We start from the raw sequence: 25,461 nt of genomic DNA, 5'->3' as shown, positions 1-25,461 counted from the left end.
TATCCTTTCTCTCTCATTTTTAGATTCAGGAAAAAAAATGGAGAGATGGATGGTTTGGCTTAAAGTAAATCTGGATACCACTTTAGTCATAAAAGAAGGATTAGTTCTCAAAGAAACCCTGTACCTATGAAAAATGAGATGGGGTTGACTCACTTTAAGAGCTTGCAACTCAGATATCCCTCTTGCACAGGTTAGAGCAATCAATAAAACTCTTTTCTATGTTAAGAACCTCAAGTTACGCAGCCAGGTTAGCTGGTTCAAATGGAGCAACTGTTACCTTCTCTAACACAAAATTAAGATCCCCAGGAGGGACCACTGGTTTTCTTGGAGGTCTCTTATTAAAAAACCTTTTTTTAAAAACATTTTGATATGAGACTGCATTGAAAGAGGAGAATTCACGGGAAAACATGCTGAAATCACCAATAAATGAACCTTGACAGAGGTATAAGAAAGGCCATAGAATAGTAACTCATACAAATATTGTAAAACCAGACAACAACTAGCCCTAAATGGGTTCTGGTTATTTTGTTGACACCACCTAGAAAACCTTTTCCATTTACTGTTATATGATTATCTAGTAGCAGGCATTTTTGCCTTCATTAATGCTGCACATCCTCAGTAAACAGGTGCCTAAAAGGGATTAAGACCCTATCATCCAGGTAGTCAGTTGAAGTTGATTGATGATGGGGTGTTTCAAACACCATTTGAGTAGATCCAGTATGTGAAGACGCTTGTGTTAATTCCCCGTGGCCAGTTCCAAAATAAGGGAGAACTACAGTTATCTGGGGCATAAGAGAGTCAACACCATAATCTTGGAGAATTCCTTCTTAATCTTCTAGAAGTACCCTGGATTTTATTGGAAAGGGTGGAAATGCATACAGGAGCATTATTGCCCAAGGAAAAGAAAAGGTACCTGTCTTTCAGGCCTTGTTGCATGGAATCGTGTAACAGAATCTTGCCAGTTGATTGTTCAGTGAGGAGGCAAAGACGTTTACTTGAGGAACTGCCCACAGATGGGTCATATCCATTTATAAGGGTCTGACCTGGTCCTGCTCAGTTTGTCTGCCACACAGTTTTGCTCTGAGAGAATGTAGATTTGTCTGTAAAGTAAGATCCTGTTATGAAGCTATATTCCAAGCTAACATGGCTAGTCTGCAAGGGGGGATACAGCCTGGTTCCCCCTTCCTTGTTGATATACCACATGACTGCAGTATTGTCTATAACCACTTGATGAGGTTCCAGGGAACAAAGATGGTTCACAGAGTTGGGTGCCTCGTTTAGGGAAAGCATGCCCTTGCTATTTATGTGCTTACATTTGTTTTTGGTGTCTCACACTCCCTTAACTTTTATCCCTCCTGAAACTGCTCCCCAGGCAAAGTCACAGACATCTGAGGGAACTGCTTTGCAGCAGGGTGTGAAAAGGGGAGACTTGGATTTAAGGTTATCTGTTGTCTCCACCAAATGATTTATCTTCTATCAAACCCCAGCACTGGGATTTGAAAAGATAAAGGGTATTGGTATTAGTACTGAAAATAAAAAGGTTTCAGAAACCACTACATCATTCTCATGTGAAATCCTGCCAGGGCTATTATGAAAATCATAGATGCCATGAGACCCCAAATCCTGAGATATTACATTACAGTGACCAAAGTCTGGGTGGAAAATCTTAAAAATAGATCTAGATATGGATCTATTTTTCCTTTGGAAGAAAAGCTCTTTGAACTGTAGTGTCTAGTTGACATCCCAGGAATACAATCATGTGTGAATGAATCAAGAAAGACTTTTGAATGTTCTCTTGAAATCCCAGGTTGTGTAGAAGAACTCTCACCCAAGAGAGAGAGAAAGAGATTCTTGACACTTTGAAAAAGACTCTGCAAAGATAAGCAAGTTGTCTAAATATGGAAAATGTGGATACCATGTAGCCTGCAATGAGCTATAACTGTAATTAGAAACTTTGTGAACACTCTTGGTTCAGTGGGTAGTCCACAGGGTAAGACAAAGAGCTGATAATGTGATCCAGAAAAACAAAATCTTAAGAAATATCTGAAGTCTGGATAAATAAGGATGTGATGATAGATAGACATCTTTTAAGTCTAGGTTACCAGGAAATCTGAAAGAGGAAGAACAGGTAACAGGTTGTGAAGTGACATAATTTTGAATTTGGGCACTATCACAAATAAGTTTAGGAAAGAAAGATACAGAACTGTTCTCCAAGCATTTTCTTTCTTTGGCACTGTGAACATCCTTGAATAAAAACCCATGACCACTCGGGAAAGAGGGACTGGTTCTATCACTCCTTGGGAAAGCAGCTGATGAAGAATGAGTGGAAACAAAAGCATCTGGTCTGGAGGATGAGCAATGACCCTCAATAAGAAAATTTCCTCAAAATGTCATCTGCAACTTTAATGAATGATTTTCAAAACCCGTTTGTTTAATACTATATGTTGCTAAAAAAAATGGAGAGTTGGACTTTCTGGAAGAAAAAAGGGGGCAAGGTAGGAAGGGTTCACAAGATCTCTTGAAAAGTCATTCAGACTTGTTGGACTGTCCTTGGTTTTGGAAGGTCTGAGACTTCTTGTTTGAAACCCCTTTCCATTTCTTCTTAAATCTCTGCTTATCTGTATTTTGTAGAAATTGTTTATTCTGCTTTTTGCCAAAACTGGATGAGAAAATCCTTTGGAATATTTGGAAAAGGATGGCTGAAACATTTTAGAGATTCCCTGGATCAGCTTGACCCTTTTATCACACTTTTTGATCACTTCTACAGAGGGGCCAAACACTAAACCTCTATTGAAGGGTGAATTTAAAATCTAATTTTTAGCATCATCTAGGAGGCTCTGAGAATGCAGCCATGCAAACCTCCTCAAAACAGAACCAGTGGCTATAGCCCAGCAACCTCCTCAAAACAGAACCAGTGGCTATAGCCCAGCAACCTCCTCAAAACAGAACCAGTGACTATATCCCAGCAACCTCCTCAAAACAGAACCAGTGGCTATAGCCCAGTAACCTCCTCAAAACAGAACCAGTGGCTATAGCCCAGTAACCTCCTCAAAACAGAATCAGTGGCTATAGCCTAGCAAGAAGTTTCAACAGAGTCGTACACAGACTGTAAAAATGAGTAGTGACCTGTGAAAGAGAAGAATCTAAGTTATTTAAAGCAGATTTTTCCTCACAAGAAAAAAAAAACTACAGACAAAACATTCCTCATGCTTTCACAATTAGTCAGAACAAAGTTTAACATATGAGCCTGACAATTCAAAATACTGAAAATCAAAGTCGCTGAAGTATACACCTTTTCTCCATACCTATCGATAGTTTTCACATCCTTATCAGAAAGAGTAGGACTGGAATTGACTAGGTGCTTAGCAGCAGTGGAATCAACTATAGCTATAGTGGCTGCTTCAGGTTTGGGAATAGTGTATAAAAATCATAAACAAATAAAACATGGTAGAGGGACAGGTTCCCACTCCATCACCTCCCAAACCTCTGGAATAAACATTCCCTGCATGTTAAGCAGTACAACTCACTATCTTCCTTTAAACATAAACTAGATGACAGGATGGGTGACTCACTATCTTACTTTAAAAATAAACTAGCTGAATGCATGGCTATTTACAAATTCACTCCAGGATTTACCAGTGTGGCCTGAGACAAAAATGGTCAGGAGACTCAGTGTTCTTGGAGTATATATGAATTTATGATCTCATTAAAGGCACAGTCACAATATGCATGTGCTGAGCTATTTTGGTTAAAAGTAGTTCAAAACTCTACTGATTTTTGAAAGTGGTTTGGCAAACTGATTTCCATCCATTATTCATTCATGATATCATGCCATTTTTCTGTTGTAGCCAAACAGGTGTCACTATCTACACAGGCCATTTTCTAAAGCAAGATACAAAATGTTGCATGCCAAGAATAGTATATTTGAAGATCAAGCACACAGGAAGCAGGGGCAAACAATTATGATAGGGGTAATTTTGCATTAAAATAGGTGGGCATAAATTAGGGTATGGGTGGAGTTTTCTTCCAGTTTTAAGAAGCATTAGGTGATTTCAATATCCTGTGAAAGTTCATGTCTGGTGAGTTGAAGCCTAAGTTTCCTTCAGGAGTAGGCATCTGCACGCTTTCAAGCAGATTTCACCAATGTGCTCTATTACTCAAAACAATAACTGAGCCGACAAATTTTGTTGAAAATCAACTTAGTAAGTTAACTTAATCTTAAGATTTTGAAGTCAGGACAGAACAGCCTAAAGGAAAGCAACAACACATTTCTGAACTAAAGAATCCAGTAAGCTCATTCTGATTTAGGCTGACAAAATATTTCCTTGTCCATGAAATCTAGATGTTTATTTAGAGTAAGGGAAAAGGATTAAGATTACTTAGGCAGCACATTTTTGAAGTTGGAGTCTAAAAATCTTGTGTGATAGTTTGAGTCAGTCAAGGCTACTTTCTTGACAACAGAGTCTCCATGTGAGTGTGAGGTAAAAAAAATGATTCAAAGCCATGTGAGTGAGGGGTAAAAGGAATGATCCAAAGCCATGTGAGTGAGGGGTAAAAGGAATGATCCAAAGTGATATTTACGATAGCAGTGCCCTATGGATTCTAGGTTGGAATGGATGATGAGGATGGGAATCTTTGGATGGTGCCAAAATGTGCCAGAGATGCAAAAATCAAAAACACTAAAAGATTCAGCCCGTTCTGTTTCACTCTAAATTTAAAAGTTTTGTAATCCATACATATCTTTAGTGTCCAGAGTATGAGACTTCCAGTATTCAAGCTCTTCTCTCAAAGAATGGTATCTTGCTTCACATTCGTGTTCCTCGCACAGAGTACCTGATGCATCTTGTTGCTCCATTTCATTTCCTGCCTTAGTGGTTGCTAACTCTGTAAATTCAAATAAATGCAACACTTTTACATCCAAAATCTCACTATAAAAATGTAAATATCACACAGCATTAACCATTAATGCCATGAACGTATTTCACTCATTTAACTATTTAACTCAACATGAGCAGTAAAAGAAACATTCTAACAGTCTTCAGTCAGGCATACTCCAATATGCCATGGCAGATACTTTTTGAAGGTTTGTTTAGCTACTTTTGTGAGACCCTGACTGAGTGATCACAGCCATGATCACACAGTCAGGACCCCTTCTATCAGCTGTGTAATATGTTTTTGAAATGTTGGGTAAATTATTTAGCTGAGTTAGCAGTACTGAAAAAAAAGAAGTTATGTACTTACCATAACGTTTCATGTGTGTTGTCCATCTCCACCTTTATTCTGGGATCAGATCCAATCTGTCAGATCCATCTCAGCCTTATGCAGAAGCTCATGGCCTTCAACTAAGCTCTTGGGCATGCTTCCTTTCCCAGAATGCACTTCCCCATTACCTCAGATCTTGTTTGCCCAATAAAGAAGTCAGTATTTATATAAAAAAGATAGAAATAATAGTATTGAAGGTATTTAAAGAAACATTTCAAATAACAAGGAGTCCTAGAAGGCCTCATTTTGTATCACCCATTCTTCCAAGAGTCTAGGAAGGGGGTTGGTGGGAGAGTTGTGAGAAAAAAGGCAGAGATGGACAACATGCATGGAACGTTATGGTAAGTACATAACTTCTTTATGTGCTGTTGTCAATCTCGCCTTTATTCTCACATATGAGACAGCGTCCCTAGTAACCTGAATCTTGGGTGGCTGATGGAAGAATATTCCTCAGAATCATTGATCCAAAGGAAGCCCTACCCCTGGAGGCCAAATTCACTTTGTAGTGAGTAATAAAGATATGGAGGTTTGACCATGTAGCTGCTGTGCAAATATTGTCCAGAGATTCTCTGTCCAGGAAGGCTGAAGAAGTACCACAGCTCTAGTAGAATGTGCTTTGACTGGTTTAGGTAACTGCTTATTTTGGGATTTATAAATGAAAGTAATACAGTCAGAAAGCCATTTTGACAAGTTAACTTTGGAAACTGGCAAGCCTTTTCTCATTTCAGAAATGGAAACAAACAATTGATCTGTTTTTCTGAAGTCCTTTGTTCTATGTAGGGAGAAGCACAATTGCCTGTGAACATCTAATAAATGTAGCAGATATTCTCCTTTGTTTTGGAAATTTGGACTGATTGAAACTACTTTGGGCAGGAAGGAAGGTTTAGCTCATAATGAAACTCTGTGAAATATTAAATAGGGTGGGTTTATCGACAAAGCCTGTAATTCAGATACCCTTCTGACAGAAGTAATAGTCACTGGAAAAACTGTTTTCCAAGCTAATAATTTCAAATTACAATTTGCTGAAGGCTCAAACAGAGAAGGCATTAAATGAGATAATACAAAATTCAAGTTCCAAGGGGCAGAAGGAGTTTTGTAAGGTGGTCTCAGCAACAGAACTCTCCTCAAAAAGGTTTTGCAAAGTTTATTGGACATGACAGGGGAACCATCCTCTTCTAGGTGAAAATTTGAAATTGCAGCTAACTGATCTCTTACAGTAGCAGCAGCAGCTCCCTCGCTAAAAAAGTTTTGCTAGAAAATCCAGAATGAGGTGCAATAGAGCAGTAAAATAATCTACATTTTTTTCCATGCGACAAATCTTTTCCACTTGATTTTGTAAAGTTTTTGTGTGGAAGATTTATGTGAAGAAAGCAAAATGTGTCTCACTGGAGAAGAAAAAAGAGGATTCCTGGCTATCATTGGAATCGGAACAGCCATGCTGTCAGTTTTAGGTTTTTCATGTTTGGAAAAGCCAGTCTTTGTGGATGTAAAAGTAGGTCTGGAACCGGGTCCAGAATCCATGGATCTTCCTGGAAATGAAGCTGTAGATAGGGAAACCAAATCTGTCAGGGCCAGTAAGGGGCAATGAGGATGATTGCTCTCTTCAACAATTTTGCTTTCTGTAACACTTTGGGAATCAAGGGAGTTGGAGGATAAGCAAAGTCCTGGGTGCCAATCATGTACCAGTGCATCCCTCAGTGACTCTGCCTGAGAGGGGATTAGGGTAAAGTAGCTGCTGCATTTGTTGTTCATGGGTGATGCAAACAGATCACAACAAGGCTGACCCCATTTCTGTAAAATTCTTTCTGCCACTTCCTCTTTGAGAGACCACTCGTAAGGCATCAAAATTGCCCTGCTGATCTTGTCCGCTTTAAAAAGAAGTTATGTACTCACCATAACGTTCCATCTGTGTTGTCAATCTTCATTCATTCTTGACCAGTGGGACTCGGTTCTGATCCTTAGAACTGGCTCAGCCATTATACAGCTCACACCAGCCAAAAAAACTCTCGAGCTAAGACTCTACCCACAATCCCCCTTCACTCCATTACCTCAGATCGAGTTTGCAAGATAGAAGAATATATAAACAGAGTAGAGGCTATATCCAAGATCAAACCTATAGGCTCCCAGGACAAGTGTCCGGCCTTCCAGAATATCTACAGGAGGGGGAAGGAGGGTGGGATGTCAAGAATGATTGTAGATTGACAATACAAATTAAATGTTATGGTGAGTACATAACTGCTTTCTCTAATGTTGTCAGTCTTCATTCATTCTTGACCAATGGGACAGAGTCCCCAGCTACTTTAGGTCCTGGGTGGCCCTATGGAAGGATATTCCTGAGAACCATAGAGCCAATGGATGCTCTTCTCCTGGAGACCATATCCAATTTGTAATGAGTGATAAAAGTATGAGGCATAGCCCACATTGCAGCTGCACATATCTCGTCCATGTAAGCTTTTGAATGAAAAACAGCTGATGTAGCAATTGATCTAGTAGAATGCGTTCTTACAGGCTTAGATAACTTGTGTTTGGTATGATTATAAATGAAGGTAACACAATCTCTTAGCCATCTTGACAAGATAAACTTTGAGACAGAGTTTCCCAGAGTTGGGCCTGAAAAGGAAACAAATAATTGGTCCGATTTTCTAGACTAGTTCTGTCAAGGTAAAAATGTAATTGCCTATGAACATCCAGTAAATGCAAGCAATATTCACCTTTATTAGAAATCTGGGGAAGAAATCGGGCAAATCAATTGTTTGGTTAATATTAGACTCAGAGACCACTTTAGGAAGAAAGGAAGGATTAGTCCTCAACGAAACCCTATCCTTATGAAAAATCAGATATAGGAGTTTTGCACATAATGCTTGAATTTCAGAAACTCTCCTGGTAGAAGTAATGGCCAAAAGAGTTTTCCACAAAATAAATTTTAGATGACAAGGCACTGCTGGTTCAAAGGGAGGAAGTACTAAAGACTGCAAAACCAGAGTCAGATCCCATGGAGTAATATAATCCTTGAATGAGGGTTTTAGACATAAGGCACCATTAAGGAAACCTTTGCATAAGTGATGGGATATTAAGGAATGGTTATCACAGCCATTGTGAAAATTAGAAATGACCACTAACTGAACTTTAACGGTGGAAGCAGAAGCTCCTTGATCAAAAAGGGAAGCTAAAAATTCCAAACCTTTCTCAACAAGTGCTGAAAAGGGGTCTAATTTATTCTTACAGGCCCAAACAGAGAATCTCTTCCATTTGCTAAGATAGAGTTTCCTGGTGGATGCTCTGTGAGAAGCCAGAAAATAATTTTGCACTGGGGAAGTTATGTTATTTTGCCTGGCGACTAATGGAATTGGAGGAACCAAGGTGTCAGCTTGAGAGTGTGAAGGTTGGGGTGCACCAGTCCCTGCAGGTGAGACAGCAAGACTGGAACTGTGTCCAGAATACATGGATGGTGAATCAGGTGAGCCCAAAGAAGGGGGTACCAGACTTGCCAAGGCCCAAAGGGTGCAATGAGCATCACTTTGCTTCTCAAACTTTGGGCTTTCTTCAAGAAGAGGGGAATGAGGGGAAATAGGGGAAAGGCATAGAGGAGACCCAAGGGCCAATCGAGAAGGAGAGTGTCTCTCAGGGACTACCCCTGAGGAGGGATTAAGGGAAAATAGCTGGTGCATTTGTTGTTCATTGGGGAAGCAAAGAGGTCACAGCAAGGCTTACCCCATAGATGAAAAACTTTTAGTTATGTACTCACCATAACTTCAGATGTTTGGGATCCATCTCGCCTACATTCTGACTGATGGGTTCGGAGCCGATCCTCGGCTCCGACTCGGCACGCTTATGCCAAAGAGCGAAGTCTCTTATTGGCTGAGCTTACTATATCCCAGGATGCACCACTACCAGTCCCCCAGATCTAGTTTGTCCGCATACATGCACACACGCATGCACTGCTTATATAACATTGACAGATGATACAAGATAAAAACAGTAGAACCCAAACCGTTCAATCTCTTCTGATCTCCAAGGGAGGGGGAAGGAGGGTGGGTATTAGGAATGTAGGCGAGATGGATCCCAAACATCTGAAGTTATGGTGAGTACATAACTAAAAGATGTTATGTGATCCTATCTCGCCTACATTCTGACTGATGGGACAGCGTCCCTAGCACCTAAATCCTGGGTGGCTCACTGGAAAACACTCCTGAGTACCGTGGAACCAAATGATGCTTGTCCTTTAGATGCCACATCCAATTTATAGTGGGAAATGAAAGTGTGCGGGTTGGACCAAGTAGCCGCAGCACAAATCTCAGAAATAGCGAGCTTGGAATGGAATGCAATAGAGGTAGCCATAGCTCTAGTAGAGTGAGCTTTGACAGATGTTGTAAGTTGTTTATTTGAAGAGGAATAAGCTTGAGTTATGCGATCTCTGATCCATTTGGCAATAGTAGCTTTAGTGATGGTTTTACCCAGTTTATTATCTGAAAAGGACACAAACAATTGATCTGTTTTCCGAATTTGCTGAGTCCTATCTAGATAGAAGCGCAATTGCCTGTGAACATCCAATGTATGGAAGGTGTATTCCGCTTTGTTTGAAAATTTTGGAAAGAAAACTGGTAGCTCTAAAGATTGTTGGAGACAGAGATTAGAGCAAACTTTTGGGACAAAAGATGGATTAGGTCTAAGTGATACTCTATCCTTGTGAAAAATCAAGTACGGTGGTTTGATAGATAGGGCTTGAAGTTCTGAAACTCTTCTTGCAGAGGTAATTGCAATTAAGAAGGCAGTTTTCCAAGACAGATATTTCAACTCACATGTAGCAGCCGGTTCAAAGGGGGAAGATGTTAAGGCACGAAGTACCAAATCAAGATCCCACGGAGGCGCAGGATGAAAAATTGGGGGTCTTAAAAGCACAGCACCTTTCATGAAAGTTTTACATAATCTGCTGCTCATCAACGGTGGGTCTGTGGAATCGTGAAATTTGGAGATAGCTGCTAGTTGGACTTTAATAGTAGAGACTGAAGATCCTTGATTAAACAAGGATGTTAAAAATTTCAAGACCTCTGGTATCGGGGCAGTAATAGGGTCTAAGCCTCTGAGTTGAGCCCAGATAGCAAACCTCTTCCACTTACTGTGATACAACTTCTTAGTGGTGGGTTTGTGGGCTGAAGATAAAATGTGAATAACTTCCGGGTCCAAGGTGTGATTTCTGACTATAGTCGGAAGTGGAGGAGCCAAGCTGTTAATTTCAAAGTGTGAAGGGACTGGTGCTGTTGTCCCGACTGATGAACCAGAAGGTCCGGAATTAGATCCAAGAACCAAGGACCGTCCAGAGCATATTTCTGTAGGTAGGGAAACCATACCTGACGAGGCCAGTACGGAGCAATTAGAATCATTGTGGACCCCAATTGGGAAGCTTTCTGGATGACTTTGGGGAGGAGTGGAATCGGAGGAAAAGCATAAAGCAGTCCTGTTGGCCAAGGTTGGACTAGAGCATCCGTAGCTGTCTCCCCTTGATGCGGGGTCAAGGAAAAGAACCTGTTGCACTTCGTGTTTCGTGGTGTTGCAAACAGGTCGCAGCACGGAATCCCCCATCTTTTGAAAATCTGAGCTGCTACTGTTTCGTTTAGAGACCACTCGTGAGGAGAGAGAATAGTCCTGCTCAGTCTGTCTGCCAATACATTGGATTTGCCTGGAATGTGGGTCGCTACCAGGAAGCGCTTGGTAGCCACTGCCCATTCCCACACCCTCATGGCCTCTCTGCAAAGGGGGTAAGATCTGGTCCCGCCTTGTTTGTTTAGATACCAGACCACCGACATGTTGTCTGTGTGGATGGCGATAATGCCTTGAGGGAGAAACTTGTGGAGGGCTTGTAAGGACAGAAGTACAGCCCTCATTTCCAACACATTGATATGGAGAGATGTTTCGTTGGGAAGCCAAGAACCTTGAACTGACCTGCCCAGACAATGCCCCCCACCCCGTCTGGGAGGCATCCGTAGTCAAGGTGGCCACCGGAGGGGGTATAACAAAGGGTCTTCCCTGATTCAGATTGGATGGCAGAAGCCACCAGCGGAGGTCCCATTTGCACGTTTCTGTAATCAGTATGTGATGATTGAGGGGGAGATCTTGAAAAGACCATTGTGTCGATAATAGCCACTGGAGAATCCTCATGTGCAACCTTGCCAGTGGAACTAGGAGAACCGTGGCAGACATTGAACCTAAAAGTTGCAGGACCATCCTGGCTGGGGCTTTGGATCTTAGAAGCAGGGCTTGGACCTGATTTTGTAATGTTTGTATCCTTTCGGTAGGAAGGAAGATCCGCATTCATTTTGAGTCTATCTCTGCTCCTATGAATCTTATGCGCTGAGAAGGCAGCAAGACAGACTTTGACCAGTTGAATGTAATTCCCAGGGAAACACCCAGGGAGATGGTGGCTTGTAGGTTCTCTAGTAGTAGATGCCTGGTGGTGGCAGTCAGGAGCCAGTCGTCCAGATAGGGAAACACTTGGAATCCGAGACTCCTCAGGTGAGCAGTCACTACTGCCAACACCCTGGGGGCTGTGGTGAGACCAAAGGGCAGTGCACAAAATTGGAAATGACTGTCTCCCAGGCTGAAGTGCAGATACCTCCTGGACGCCTGATGTATCGGTATGTGATAATAGGCGTCCTTGAGATCTATGGAGCACATCCAAACATCTTTCTCCAACAATGGGAGAATGGATTGTAAAGTGACCATTCGGAATTTGGACTTCATGACGGACTGGTTTAGTTTGCTGAGATCCAAAATGGGTCTCAGGTCCCCTGTCTTTTTTGGCACTAAAAAGAACCTTGAGTAATTTCCGGATCCGATCTGGTCTGTGGGGACCGGTTGGATGACTCCTTTTTCTAGCAGCTTTGAAGCTTCTACGGCTGCAATTTCTCTTTGACTGGGTGGAGGGTCCGGGATTTTTTTGGACGGTGGGGGTGGACATGTGAAGGGAATGGTGTAACCTCCGGCAATAATCTGAAGCACCCATCTGTCCTGAGTAATAGATTCCCAGGCTTTTAGGTGCTTGGCAAAACGGCACCCGACTGGCTCCGGAGCAGCACAGCCGGGCAATCCCTCATGGAGTGTGGGAGGCTGAAGAGCCATGAAAGGACTCGCGGTCTCCAGTGTTGCGGGGGCCTCTGCCGCCTCTGGGACGGCGTCTCCCAGAAAAATTTCCCCGTCCTCTGCCTCTGGAAGGGGAATCTTCCTGCTGTTGAGGAAAGAATTTCTGTGATTTGCGGAACCACATCTTCCCTCCTCTTTTAGCCTTGGGATAAGGCCGAAAGGGAGTGGAAAATCGTGCTCCTATGGCAGATAAAGTCTTTCCCTCCTGATCACAGCGGGTAAGAGTGTCTTTTACCTTGGGTCCAAACAAAGAGGACCCATCAAAGGGAGCATCGGCAAAGGAAGACTTGAAGGCCTCCGAATGACACAAACGGAGCCAGGCTTGTCTTCGTAGAGCCACACCTGTGCCTGCCGCTCTGCCCGCCCCTTCGGCCGCATATGAAATGAGCCTCATGGACGAGTTAGAAATCGAGGTAAGGATAGCCAACTGAGAGTTAACCGACTGGGCTAGCTGCTCAGGTAGGTTACCTGAGAGGGAGTCTGAGAGCTCCTTGACCAGATCCCTCTGTAGTCTGGTGAAATGTGCCAAATAATTCAGGGACCTCAGAGTAAAGGCCGCTGAAGTCAGGGTGCGCTTCCCGTGCGGTCCATGCTCCTAGACTCCTTATTAGGAGGATGGACGGACGTTGAAGCCTCTGCCACGTCCTGCTGGGTAGCAGATGCCACCACCATGGCATCTACAGCCACGCCTTTTGTTAAGAACTCCTTTTCGGGTGGGGCAGACAAAAATTTGTTAGGGCGAGAAGGCACTGGTTCCACAGTATCTGGATGTTCCCACGCCCTCCGACAAACCAAATCCAGGAGCTCGTCGAAGGGCGGAGACACCCAGGAGGTGGAGGGCTGAGCCCCGAAGGCCTTGAGGAACACCGACTCATCAGTGGACGGGGGTTTGGAATTCCAGCCGCCTCGTTGCTTGAGGATCTCTAGAATGTCTGCAAATGAGACATCATCCGAGGACGACTTTGGGGACCCCTCCGCATCATCAAGATCAGTGTCCGATGTAAGAGACTCATCGGGGGAGTCCACGTGCTTCCTCTTGCACGATCTCTTCCTTGGGGGCTCCTCCGAAGACAACTCCAAAAGACCCTCAGGAGGAGGGGAACCCCCAGTGGGGGTAACCTCAGGCCCCGGGGCTCCGCTGCCTAGAGACAGGGGAACTGCCAAAGACCCAGTCTCCATGCCCAGGGAAGGTGCCGGTAAAGCCGTAGAGATGGCCGAAGAAGATTTGGCCAAGGCACTCCTCATAGCTCCGAAGGCCGGACCCCCAGAATCCTGGGAGGGTCCAGTCTCCGGAGCCATGATAGCAGACGGAAGTCCTGCAGCCGAAGCACCGAGAGGGAGGCTTGGAACCGACAGCATTGGTCCCGAAACGTCACCTCCGGGCCCGGCCGAAGAAGTCCGTATGCTAAACTCGGACCCGAAGGCCGGGGTTGGAGTAAGGGTCGGAGCCGACCCTAGGATCTCTACTGGCTCCATCAGCACCTGCTCCGACGGAGCCGAAGTGGTCGGAGGAGGAATGGCAATGGAATGGGCTATCGGCTCCGAAGCCAATTGGGTCGGAGCCGAAACAAATTTCTGAAAGACTGGGGACTGGAAAAGTCTTTGGAGTACCCTGTCTATGTCCGAATCTGACATCCTTGATGACCTGGAAGAGACCGAACGGGTCCGAGTAGGCCTCTCCAACGGCTCCAAGGGACTAGGGGACCCGGCTCGAATCGACTTCGATAATTATCGGCGCCCGGAGTGTCCAAACCAATTTCGATCGGTGCGAAGGGCTTCGCGCCGAGGAGGAAGTGTCTGAGCGGACAACCTTCATCGGCTCCAAGATCAGTGGAGCCGATGAAGATGACCCGCCTCTCGAGGCCCCAGCCGTCAGCTCCGAACCCAGAAGAGTCGAGGCTGGAGGCATCGAGGCAGACCGTTCCGCCCTCGGCTCCGAAGTCCGTGGAGCCGAAGGAGAAGCCTGCCTATGTCTTTTGGCGGTCGGATCCGACGGGCTGGTCGGAGCCGACGCCCTTTTCTTCTTTGCAGGAGAAGGAGAGGAAGCTAATGCCTCTTCAAATGAGGGTTTAATAAGGCCTTTTAAAATAAGTTTATTTTTCCTCTCTTGGAGGACCCTTGAGGAAAACGCGTGGCACACGCTACAGGACTCCTGCAAATGTTTGACGCCCAAACAGTACACACAGAGAGAATGGTCATCTGTAACTGACATCTTGAAACTACACTTAGTGCACTTCTTAAGCCCTGAAGGCCTAGGAGCCTGTGACATTATGGCAACCAAACTGGTGAACAGCAAATACACTAACTATCACAGAAAAATTCTTCTTTTTCTTTTTCTTTTTCTTTTTCTTTAAACAAGACTGACACAATAGAAAAAACAACTAAAGGTATCCAAGAACCCTAAAAATAAAAACGGAACTTGAATGACAACGGACTGACAGGGGAAGGCCCTTCAACTCAAATGGGACCTCTAGTCAGACAATACACAATCACCACACAAATATTTTACCACAAAAAATATTCACTCATACACAAAAAACACGAGATAGCTGTTAAAACAGCTTTTTGTTGAATTTTAGGAAATCCCTGACAGGAAAGTAAGTGAAAAAACACTACTTAGGTCAGCCAAGCTTGAGACCACGTCTTTGCTTATTAGCGGCAAACGAGATCTGGGGGACTGGTAGTGGTGCATCCTGGGATATAGTAAGCTCAGCCAATAAGAGACTTCGCTCTTTGGCATAAGCGTGCCGAGTCGGAGCCGAGGATCGGCTCTGAACCCATCAGTCAGAATGTAGGCGAGATAGGATCACATAACATCTTCCTTTGCCACTTTGGGATTGAGAGATCACTCGTGAGGCAGGAGAATGCATCTGCTCAGTTTGTCTGCTATCACATTGGAGCTCTCTAGGATATGTATTGCCACTAGAAAGCAGTTGGAGGATATCGCCCATTACCACACTCTGAGAGCTTCCCAGCACAGGGGGTAAGATCTGGTTCCACCCTGATTGTTTATGTACCATACAACTGATGTGCTGTCTGACTGAATTGCAACTGCCCCCGGATGGAGGGCAGAATGAAAGGCTTGCAACACTAAAAACACTGCCCTCACTTCCACGATATTGATGTGCAAATTGGCCTCTTGCAGAGTGCCTTGGAGTGTTCTTCCCAGATAATGCCCCCCAACCCAATCTGGGGAGCGTCTGTGGTCACTATGGCCCTGGGCTGAGGAGGAATAAAGGGACATCCCAGTAGACTTTCCTCTGCATCCACCACTTTGTCTTTGGATATAATCAATTGTACTTGAGACATAATCCTTTATAGTCTGTAAAGAGGGAGAGAAGCTACACAAGAGATTGTGTTAAGATGAGCTCTTATGAACTCGAGGTCTTATGTGGGAGTTAGCTGGGATTTTTGTCTGTTGACTGTGATGCCCAAGCAATTGAATAGGTTTGGAATGAAGTGTGTGGCTTGAAACAGTAGATGCCTGGTGGGGGTGGTGTCTAAATAAGAAAACACCCAGAATCTGTGTAGTCTCATGTGAGCTGTGACTGCTGCCATGCATTTGTTGAACACCCTGGGACTGTGGTGAGACCAAAGGACAGCACTTTGAACTGAAAATGACTGGCCCCCTAGCCGAACATGGAGATACCTACTGGAGCATTTGTCCATTTTCATGTTGTAATATGCGTCTTGAAGGTCTGTAAAGCATATCCAATTGTTTTCCTCTAGATAAGGAAGTATAGACTGAACCTTGACCATCCAGAATTTCGTTTGCTGAACAAAGTTGTTCAGAAGACTAAGGTCCAATATTGGTCTCCAGTCCCTTGTATTTTTTGGCACTAAAATGAGTAAAATCCAACTTCTTGGATGACTCTTTTCTCTAACAGCTTTTGAATCTCCAAGGCTGTTTGGTCCCTCTTACTGGGTGGAACATTAGGGACTTTTATTAGTGATCTTGAGAAAAGAATACAGGGGATATGGTAACCTCTTGTAATGATCTTCTCCACCCATGTTTAGGTAGTTATTTGTCTCCAGGTTGTGGAGTGCAGTGAAAGAGGTAAGCAATTGGGCCTCCTTTCAGGAGCACTGGTAAGGTTGTCCAGAGAAGAAGTCTCTGGGGCCCTGGTTTCATGGACCACCTCTGCCACAGGGTCAGCATCTTTCATTAGATCTCCCCCTCTGCCTCGAGGGGAGCTATCACCACATGTTTCCTGGAAAGGCTCTTGGGACTTCTTGAACCATATCTTTCCTCTCCTTTGATTCCTGGACTAGGATCACTGAGGAGTAGAAAAATGAATGCCCACAGTAGAAAAGGTCTTTCCATCTTTTTTGCACCTGGCCAGTGTGTCCTTGGCTTTGGGGCCAAACAAGGATGATCCTTCAAAAGAAGCATTGATGAAGGAACACTTGAAGGGCTCAGCAAACTCACACAAACACATCCAGATTTGATGCCTTATGGCAGCACCTGAACTCACTGCTCTGGAAATCCCTTCAGCTGCATGCGTGATGAGCGGCATGGACAAGTTCAATATAGACTCCAGGGTGGCCAGCTGAGAGGCAAATTTATCCTGCACCTCATCAGACACTGCTCCAGCAAGGGTATCTGATAACTCCTTAATCAGATCCCTTTGGACTCTAGTAAAATGTGCCATGAAGAGGTTAATGCCCTCTCCATGACTAGGAAGGCAGACTCTCCCGTAGAGGGATGGGAGCCTAGAATTGAGAAGGACAACCTTGGAACTGAGGTCACACCTCAGTCTGAGAGACCACCCTCCAAAGCAAGAGCCAGGGTAGAGCCCCCAACTGTAAGGGCTCCCAGGGTTAAGTACAACTCTGAACAACAAACAGGAGCTGATCTGAAACCCTTGGAACTGACAGCCAAGCCAAAGCCCTGGGAATCTATCAGTTCTGAGGGAAATGAAAATGTCTGAGCAGTCCCTGGAACCAAAGAGAGCATGCCTAACTGCACTAAGACAGCTGGAACTGAGGAGATCAAATTGGTCGGCTCTAAGCCTTCTGAGGAGTTTAGAGGAGGAAAATCCAGAGGAGTCCTGGGAGAATATGCTTCAACTCCAGAAGAGAGAGAAGGCCAAGAAGGGGCAGGAAGACCCCTGGCCACTAAAAGCTGATCCACCAAGTTCACAAGGTCTACCTCGGAGAGACTTCTGGAAGATCGAATAGACAACCCCAGGGGAGATTCTGGCCTTTCCAAAAAGAAAGTGAGTAGTTGACTCACAAAGGGGTCTATGGAAGGGGACTACCTTGCCCTGGGAACATGCACGACTTCAGACTTTGGCACCAAAGTTGTGGATAGAGTCTGCTCCAGTGCAGATGGTGAAGCTGGCACAGACTGAGAAACTAAACAAGTCGGTGCCAACGCTGGCACCAATGGTGCTGTAGAAATAGAAGCTGGTGCTGAAGATACTCATTCCATTAATTTCATGACCTTACTCTTTGGTTCTGAGGAGACAGATGGAACAGAGGACTTGTGTTTCTTAGCCACCGGTGCCATTGGGGAAACCTGCACCAGATGACTCCTGTTTTTGTTGTGGTCAAATTTAGAGCAGGAATTTGCTTTGGAAAACATTTCTTCAGAGGAAGATTTTAGCATTCCTTTTAAAATCAGTGTATTACATCTCTCTACCAAAGCCCTGATACTAAAGCCCTGGCAGATCACACAGTCTTAATCCAAATGGGGATCACCCAAAGAATATATGCAAGAAATATGTCCATCTGAATTAGGCATCTTTCATCCACAGTCTTGGCACTGTGTAAACCCAGAAGTGTCCTTTTGCTATACCGCCATTTTGTCATTAACTGGTTCAAGGGTCACAGACACACTGAACACACACACACACACACACACACACACACACACACACACACACACACACACACACACACAAAACTGCAGTCAAAGAATGGTGAAAATTCTACCAACAATGGTAGAGAGAAATACCAAGAATGATAAAAAAGAAAAGAAATACCAACAATGGTAATTTAGAGCTACCTTAAGATGTAAGAAAAGGGGAGAGAGAAGGTTACCAAAATGGTAACAAAGATACCATGAGGTATTAAGGGTAGAGAAACGGTCACTCCAAAGGGTACAATGAGAAGGAACTATAATAATAACAATAGTTAAAGAAGCAAATTTAATCAGAGAGTTTAAATTAAAAAAATTTCACTTAGCTGGAGAGTATCAGCTGATGTGTTTTGCTATCAGAGTTGCAAATGAGATCTGAGGTAATGGAGAGAGGAGCATTGTGGGTAGAGCCTTAGTTCAAGAGTTTTTTGTCTGGTGCAAGCTGTATAATGGCCTAGCTGGTTCCGAGGATCGGAACTGCGTCCCATTGGTCAAGAATAGATGAAGACTGACAACATCAGATCATTGGATTTCCTCAAGATGTGCATTTAATAAGAAAGCAGTTGGAAAATATCACCCACTGTCAAACTTGGAGGGTTTCCCAACAAATGGGGTAAGATTTGGTGCCTCCCTGTTTGTTGATGTACCAGACTACTAACATATTGTCTGACTTAACTGCCATTATTCCCTGAGGAGGAGAGTCTTGAAAGGCCTGCAATGCTAGAAGCACTACTGTCATCTCTAGAACATTTATATGCAGATGGGCCTTGTGGGGGACCAGGTGCCTTGGACTGTCTTTCCCAGATAATGCCCCCCACCTTATCCAGGAGGCATCCATGATCAACATGGCCTGGGGTTGACTGGGTACAAACTGATGACCTAGAGAGACTTGATTGGAATAAATCCGCCAATAAAGATCATTCCTGCAGGCATCAGTTATCAAAATCTTGTGCGACATTGGTAGATCTAGAAATGACCATTGGGTCAATGACAACCATTGCAGAATTCACATATGAAGGCGGTCTAGAGGTACCAGAATAATGGAAGCTGCCATTGCCCCTAGGATTTGAAGTACTAGTTTTGCAGATGCTCTTTTCTTGCAAATTAGGACTTTTACCTGATTTCTTAATGAAATAAGTTTGCCGGGTGGAGCTTGCTATCATTTCTTTGGTGTCTAAGTGAGCTCCTATGAAAGTCAGATTTTGACAGGGTTCTAGACCTGGTTTCTCAAAATTCAAGATGATTCCCAGATGACAGCAAAGATTTATAGTGACTTCTCTTGGCCTTAAAAGTTGATGCCTGACCATGGTGGTTAGGAGCCAGTCATCTAGGTACAGAAACACTCGGAATCCTTGACATCTCAGGTGAGCCGTAACCACTTCCATGCATTTGATGGACACTCTGGGGGCTGTAGTGAGACCTAAGGTCAAGGCTCAAAACTGGTAGTGACTGACTCCCAGCTGGATACCTTCTGGAGTGCCTATCCATTTTTATATGGTAGTATGCATCCTGAAAATCTATTGAGCACATCCAATCATCTTTTCCTAGAAAAGGAAGAATTGACTGTAGGGTGACAGTTCAGAAATTGCTCTTTTTGATCAACTTGTTTAGATCGCTGAGATCCAGAATAGGTCTCCAGCCCCCTGCTTTCCTTGGTACCAAAATGAATCTTGAGTAAGTTCCATATCCTTGTTGATCTGAGGGGACTTCTTGGATGAGTCTTTTGTCTAGCAACTTTAGAATTTCAGTGGTTGCTTGATCCCTTTGACTGGGTGGTATGTCTGGGATTCTTTTGTTCTGAGGGAGGGAATAGGTGAAGGGAATGAGATAACCTCTGGATATTATTTGATACACCCATTTGTCATTTGTAATGTGTGGCCACAACTGTGGGTGCAGGGACAGCTGACCCCCGATTTCCTCCAGAGATGAGCAATTGGGCTTCTTTTCAGCAGTGCTAAAAGGGCCTACCAAAGAAGGAATCTCTAGAGCCCTGATTGTGTGAGCCTCCCCTGCCTTGAGGATGGCATCTTCCATTATTGTTCCCTCCTCTGTCTCTAGGGGGAACTTTCATCCTGTGTGTCCTGGAAAGACTGTTGAGATTTTTGGAACTATATTTTTCTGCTACCTTTCTGACCTTTGGGGTAGGGTGTAGTCAGAGTAGAAAAATGGAATCTTATGACAGACAAGGCCTCCCTTTCTTGCTCACATCTGGTGAACATTTCTTTCACTTTGGGCTCAAAAAGAGATGAGCCATCGAAGGAGGCATTCACAAAGGAAGACTTAAAAGGCTCCGCAAAATCACAAAGTCACATCCAGGCCTTTCTCCTAATCAAGATACCTAAACCTGTGGCTCTACACGCTCCATCCACAGGCTACTTTATATGAGACCTCATCAGCCATAGCTCCTTATAGGGTATCTGATAACTCTTTCAACAGATCCCTTTGCAGTGTAGTAAAGTGCATCAAATAATTCAGCGAGCACAATGTAAAGCCCACTGAAGAAAAGACATGCTTCCCATATCTATCCATCAACCTAGACTTTGCTAGGAGGATGAATATTGGAAGTGGTCTCAGAAAGTTCCTTTTTTGTTGCTGCTGCCATGACCATTGCATCTACCGCAACTCTCTTTGTTAGAAAGTTCCTATCCGGAGATGAAGTGATGTACTTATTTGGTCTCCTCCAGGTCAGATCAGTGGAATCTGGGGTCTCCCATGCCTTTCAGGAGATTAACTCAATAAGCTCATTGAAAGACGGGTTCACTCAAGAGGTGGAAGGATGGGATCCAAAAGCCTTAAGTTATACTAACTCCTCCACTAAAGGGGTGTTGGACTTCCAGTCTCCTCTCTGTTTCAGCAATTCTAGGATGTCTCCAAAAGAAACATCCTCTGGAGAAGACTGTGGGGACCACTCAGCATCATCGAGGTCAGTATCTGAAGTGACTGACTCCTCTGGGGAGTCCAACTGCTTCCTCTTACAAGTTCTGCTCTGAGGGACTTCTTCAGTGGGGTAATCTGGAGAAGTTTCAGAAGAGATAGGGGGTCTCCCTGGGGACATTCTGAGGCTTGGAATCCCACTGTCACTGGTTGGGGAAGGGAAAAAAGATCCTGGGAAGATTGTACCCTTGACTGAGAGACAGTCAAAGCTCTCCTCATGGCTTTGAATGCCCCCTGTCCCTGATCCGAGGAGCTCCCTGGAGCCGACACAAAACCCAGAGCCAAAAGTCCTCTGCAATCCAAGGAAGGAAGATCTGAGGCCAAGGTAGGAGCCGAGCTCAGCTGCGCTGAACCTCCCCTATCAGCCTTGTAGAGTAAGAACTCTGGACAAAGCCATTAAAAAAGTGGTACAAATAAGGGCAATTTTGAAATATTGCTCTTACAAACTTAGAAAGTTGATAGAACAACAGGTTTTGCATTAGCATGATTTTTCTGAAGGGTGTCAGGTCTAAAACTCAAATGTCTGTCATTATTTTCTAACTTCAGTCTTTAATGATTTGCCACTATTTTGCCAGAAAGACACAATTTTATGAAAAATGGACCAAAAATACAAGGCAGAAATCTGGACATTCTATGAAAATCTGTACAGTTGAGAGGTAGAGTCCCACAGGCAAGGCAAGGGAGCTGAGATGAAATTCTTTCCTATGATGAGGACCAGCTCCATATAGTGAGCAATATCAGAATCTAAGTCATCAGAGCTGATGACTTAGAATGATGCGGAGTTTCCTAGGATCCGTGAGCTGACTGCTCAGTAAAAGCTATTGGAGCAGACAACTTTCTCAACTTTGGTGCTGGCTCCAAAGATTCAGTCGGTGCCAGTGGTCTTTTCTCTGTCTTGTCAGATTTTAGAGCAGAGGCAGTAGAAGAAAAAGAAGAGGATCCATGTTTTGAGAACTCCTTGCCACACAAAATAGCTTCAGCCAAGGGGCCCGGAATCATACCCTTAAGCATAAGATTGTTACACCTTTCTAGAATGGCTCTCTGATTAAAGGTGTGACATATACTGCAGGCGTCCTGCAAATGTATAGGCCCCAGACAATAGACACATAAGGTATGAGAATTACTCAAGGGCATTTTCTTGCCCAAATGAGTGGATTTTTTAAAGCCTACAGACTTATATCCCTTATCTTTTTGAGACATATTTAACAGCCTAAAAAAGGAACAAGCACAAGCAAAAAGCACACACTATAATTATTTATATTAAATAGCTATACACACACACACACACACACATATATATATATATATATATATATATATATATATATATATATATATATATATATATATATATAAAGAGAAAGAGACTAGAGAAGTCCTATATCAAAAAACTGATGGATTCTCTCTAAACAGACTAGACTAACTACACTATTTGTTATATAAGTAGGATAAAGGGATAAAAAGGGCAAGGCAAAATGCTGTGAAAAAGTCAACTGACAAAATTAACAGGAAGGGAATAAACAAAACACACTAAGAGCTATTAGAAATTAATGCTACATTGAAAACTATGAAATATTAAGAAATATTCAGAAATATTAAATTTTAAGAAATATTCCTCACTTAGCCCAGAGCTAACAAAGGTACCATGTCTCCAGCAGAGTGGCAAACGAGATCTGAGGTAATGGGGAAGTGCATTCTGGGAAGGGAAGAATGCCCAAGAGCTTAGGCCATGAGCTTCTGCATAAGGCAGAGACAGATCAGACGGGTTGGATCCAACTCCATATGTAAGAATAAAGATGAGATTGACAACGCATCATATACTTCACAGAAATATGCACTGGATGGAGCTGGATTGGGACTATATTGGGTGGCTTCCTTTTGGAAGGTATGTACAGATGTGTGCAAGTTAATGCACAATTCCAAAAAATCTAGGCTACACCTCTCACTGTCAGTATGCACCTGTCTTCTCATGATCATCCCCACACGCAATCAAATATGTGGTAAGGACTGGCCTTCTGCATATTGAAAAAAGAATCAGTCTACAACTTATATTACTACAGTAAAACAGGGCTACTAGTGTCTGATTATTGACACAGAGGCATCGTACATTTCAACACCAGCAATGACCCAGGTGAAAAGCATCCTGGGGTGTGGAGTTTTATTAGTAAGGCCTACTATATGTTCACTGAGGAGTATCATGTTACGGCTGCTGTTCCTCTTACCTGAATGATGCTGGAGGAGTAGTCACTTGAGAAGAAAGATTCAGAGTCACTGCAGACATCAAGGCATACAAAGTCCAGTTTCTGCCTAATATGACATCATCACAGATGAGGCTAATTTAGAATAAGGATCGCTGACTATAACAGTGTCAGTTGAAAGCCATTAATGGAAGACATATAAACACAATGTATATTTCAGACACTTCTGATGTTCTTTAGGTGACCTTGGCAGTAAAATTAAGTGGGGCTAAGGTCATCTTCACATGGGAAGGAAAACAAAACAAATGCAGAACTGTAATGTGAAAATAAAAGTAATTGGTGCACAAAAGATACTAAAAGCTAAGAAGGACACAGAGGAAGAAATATGGCTAACCATGACTTTACTTGGGATAAGTGCAGAGATACAAAAAGTAGCATAGTTTTAAGTAGTGACCCAGTCAGAAAACATGGCATACTGCATATGGAAATTACTATGATATTGGTATATGCAGGTTTAAAGCAGAACAGTCTTCATGATATAACAAGGAGTGCTGTTAACCTGCATCCAGGTTTTATAGAGACCCCATAAACAGCCAATTCCATCTGCAGAATATACTAGGAAAGTAGGGAATGAACGTAGATTGCCGTGCCTTTCTTCTGCATCACAAATATGCAGATAAACACCAATACCCTAGTGTTAGCAATCCACCTAACACATATCTTTGGGATATAGGAGGAAGGTTCTCCTTCAAAACATCTAAAACTCATAACATCTAAAATCAAAACATCGAGACCATAACATCTAAAATCGATAACATCTAAAACTCATAACATCGAATTTCATAACATTTAAAATGTATAATATGTAATAGTGTATCATCAAACGTGTAAATGTTATAGTTTAATCTGTTAATCTTGTGGTATCACTATGAGGTGTTGTAGTTTTTATTTCTATAGTTATTATTTATATAGTGTAGGAATTTATACTATTTATATAGTGTTTATTTTGCCACTCTGTATGTGTTTTTTAGATCAAACAGGTAAGTGATATAGACATTATGTGTACATTCTTTATGGTGATCGTGATACAGTGGGTTAGGAAATTAACTTTTTCCCACTGTAGTGTGATCTTGGAGTTGGTATATTTAATTTACTGAGGTGTTGGGGGAAGAAACTCCCACATGGGGGGCGCAGGGGGGGCTTCCCCCCTGCAGAAACATAGTGAAAAGTGTGTTTGCTAGTTTGGTGTCGTTATATGTGGAAGGGATGTTATTGTGATGCACATTTTAGATGTTATGAAATTCGATGTTACGGGTTTTAAATGTTGTGAGTTTTAGATGTTATGGTTTCGAAGTTATGATTTTAGATGTTATAGGTTTTAGATGTTTTGAAGGGAAACAAGGAGGAACCCAGAGTACCAAGAGAAAACTCAAGGAAGACATGCAAACTGTACACAAAAGGCAGCCTATTTGAGAACCAAATCGGAGAACCTCTTGCTGTGAGGCAACACTGCTATTCACTGCTTCACTGCGCTGTTAAGAAAGGTTACTGAACAAGACTACAGAATGACACAAACAGCCTACGTGAATACACAACATACATGAAAGGCTCTGTTTAGTCCTACCCACATCAACAAAACTTCATTCACTCTCAATAGGTTTTTTAACCTGTGTGTGACTGCATGTTCTGCGATTGAAGGATTAAGTCTGTTATGTTGAGAGCAAGCTGGATGACCACTGATGCATTAAAACATGCATGAAAAGAGCAGAGTGATCAACTAACCCACTAAGCAATAAAGCACCCCACTGAACACACAAGAATGTGCACACACACCAACATACACAAACTCCCCCAACACACCTTTCAACATCCACACATAGAAACACACACTAAACAGTTCTGTCTTGGGGACATGCCCTCTCCACACCCAACAAAACTTATATAACCAAGTTCAAGGTCACAGTTGCCTTTAGGTAAATGCCACTCAAAACACAGAGTCACATAAACACCAGTCTCACATATCGCCTACCTCTTACATCTTTCACACAGTGAACACCTAATATACAT

At 43.2% G+C, this 25,461-nt stretch overlaps 1 protein-coding gene across 1 annotated transcript in view; it reads right to left on the bottom strand.

Annotated features, from left to right (window-relative positions):
• The window catches only part of LOC122804069, a 152,754-nt gene that overhangs the window by 114,850 nt on the left and 12,443 nt on the right, over positions 1-25,461 (bottom strand). Inside the window, exon 2 of the mRNA XM_044073734.1 lies at positions 4,737-4,884. Within this exon, the coding sequence (XP_043929669.1) occupies positions 4,737-4,884 (148 nt within the window). The remainder of the gene's footprint in view (positions 1-4,736; positions 4,885-25,461) is intronic.

The sequence above is a fragment of the Protopterus annectens genome, chromosome 6.part0 (genome assembly GCF_019279795.1).
Source record: "Protopterus annectens isolate FY-2018-M chromosome 6.part0, PAN1.0, whole genome shotgun sequence".
NCBI lineage: Eukaryota > Metazoa > Chordata > Ceratodontiformes > Protopteridae > Protopterus > Protopterus annectens.
Note: the sequence above shows the minus strand (reverse complement) of the source record. Positions and strands in the feature narration are given on the sequence as shown.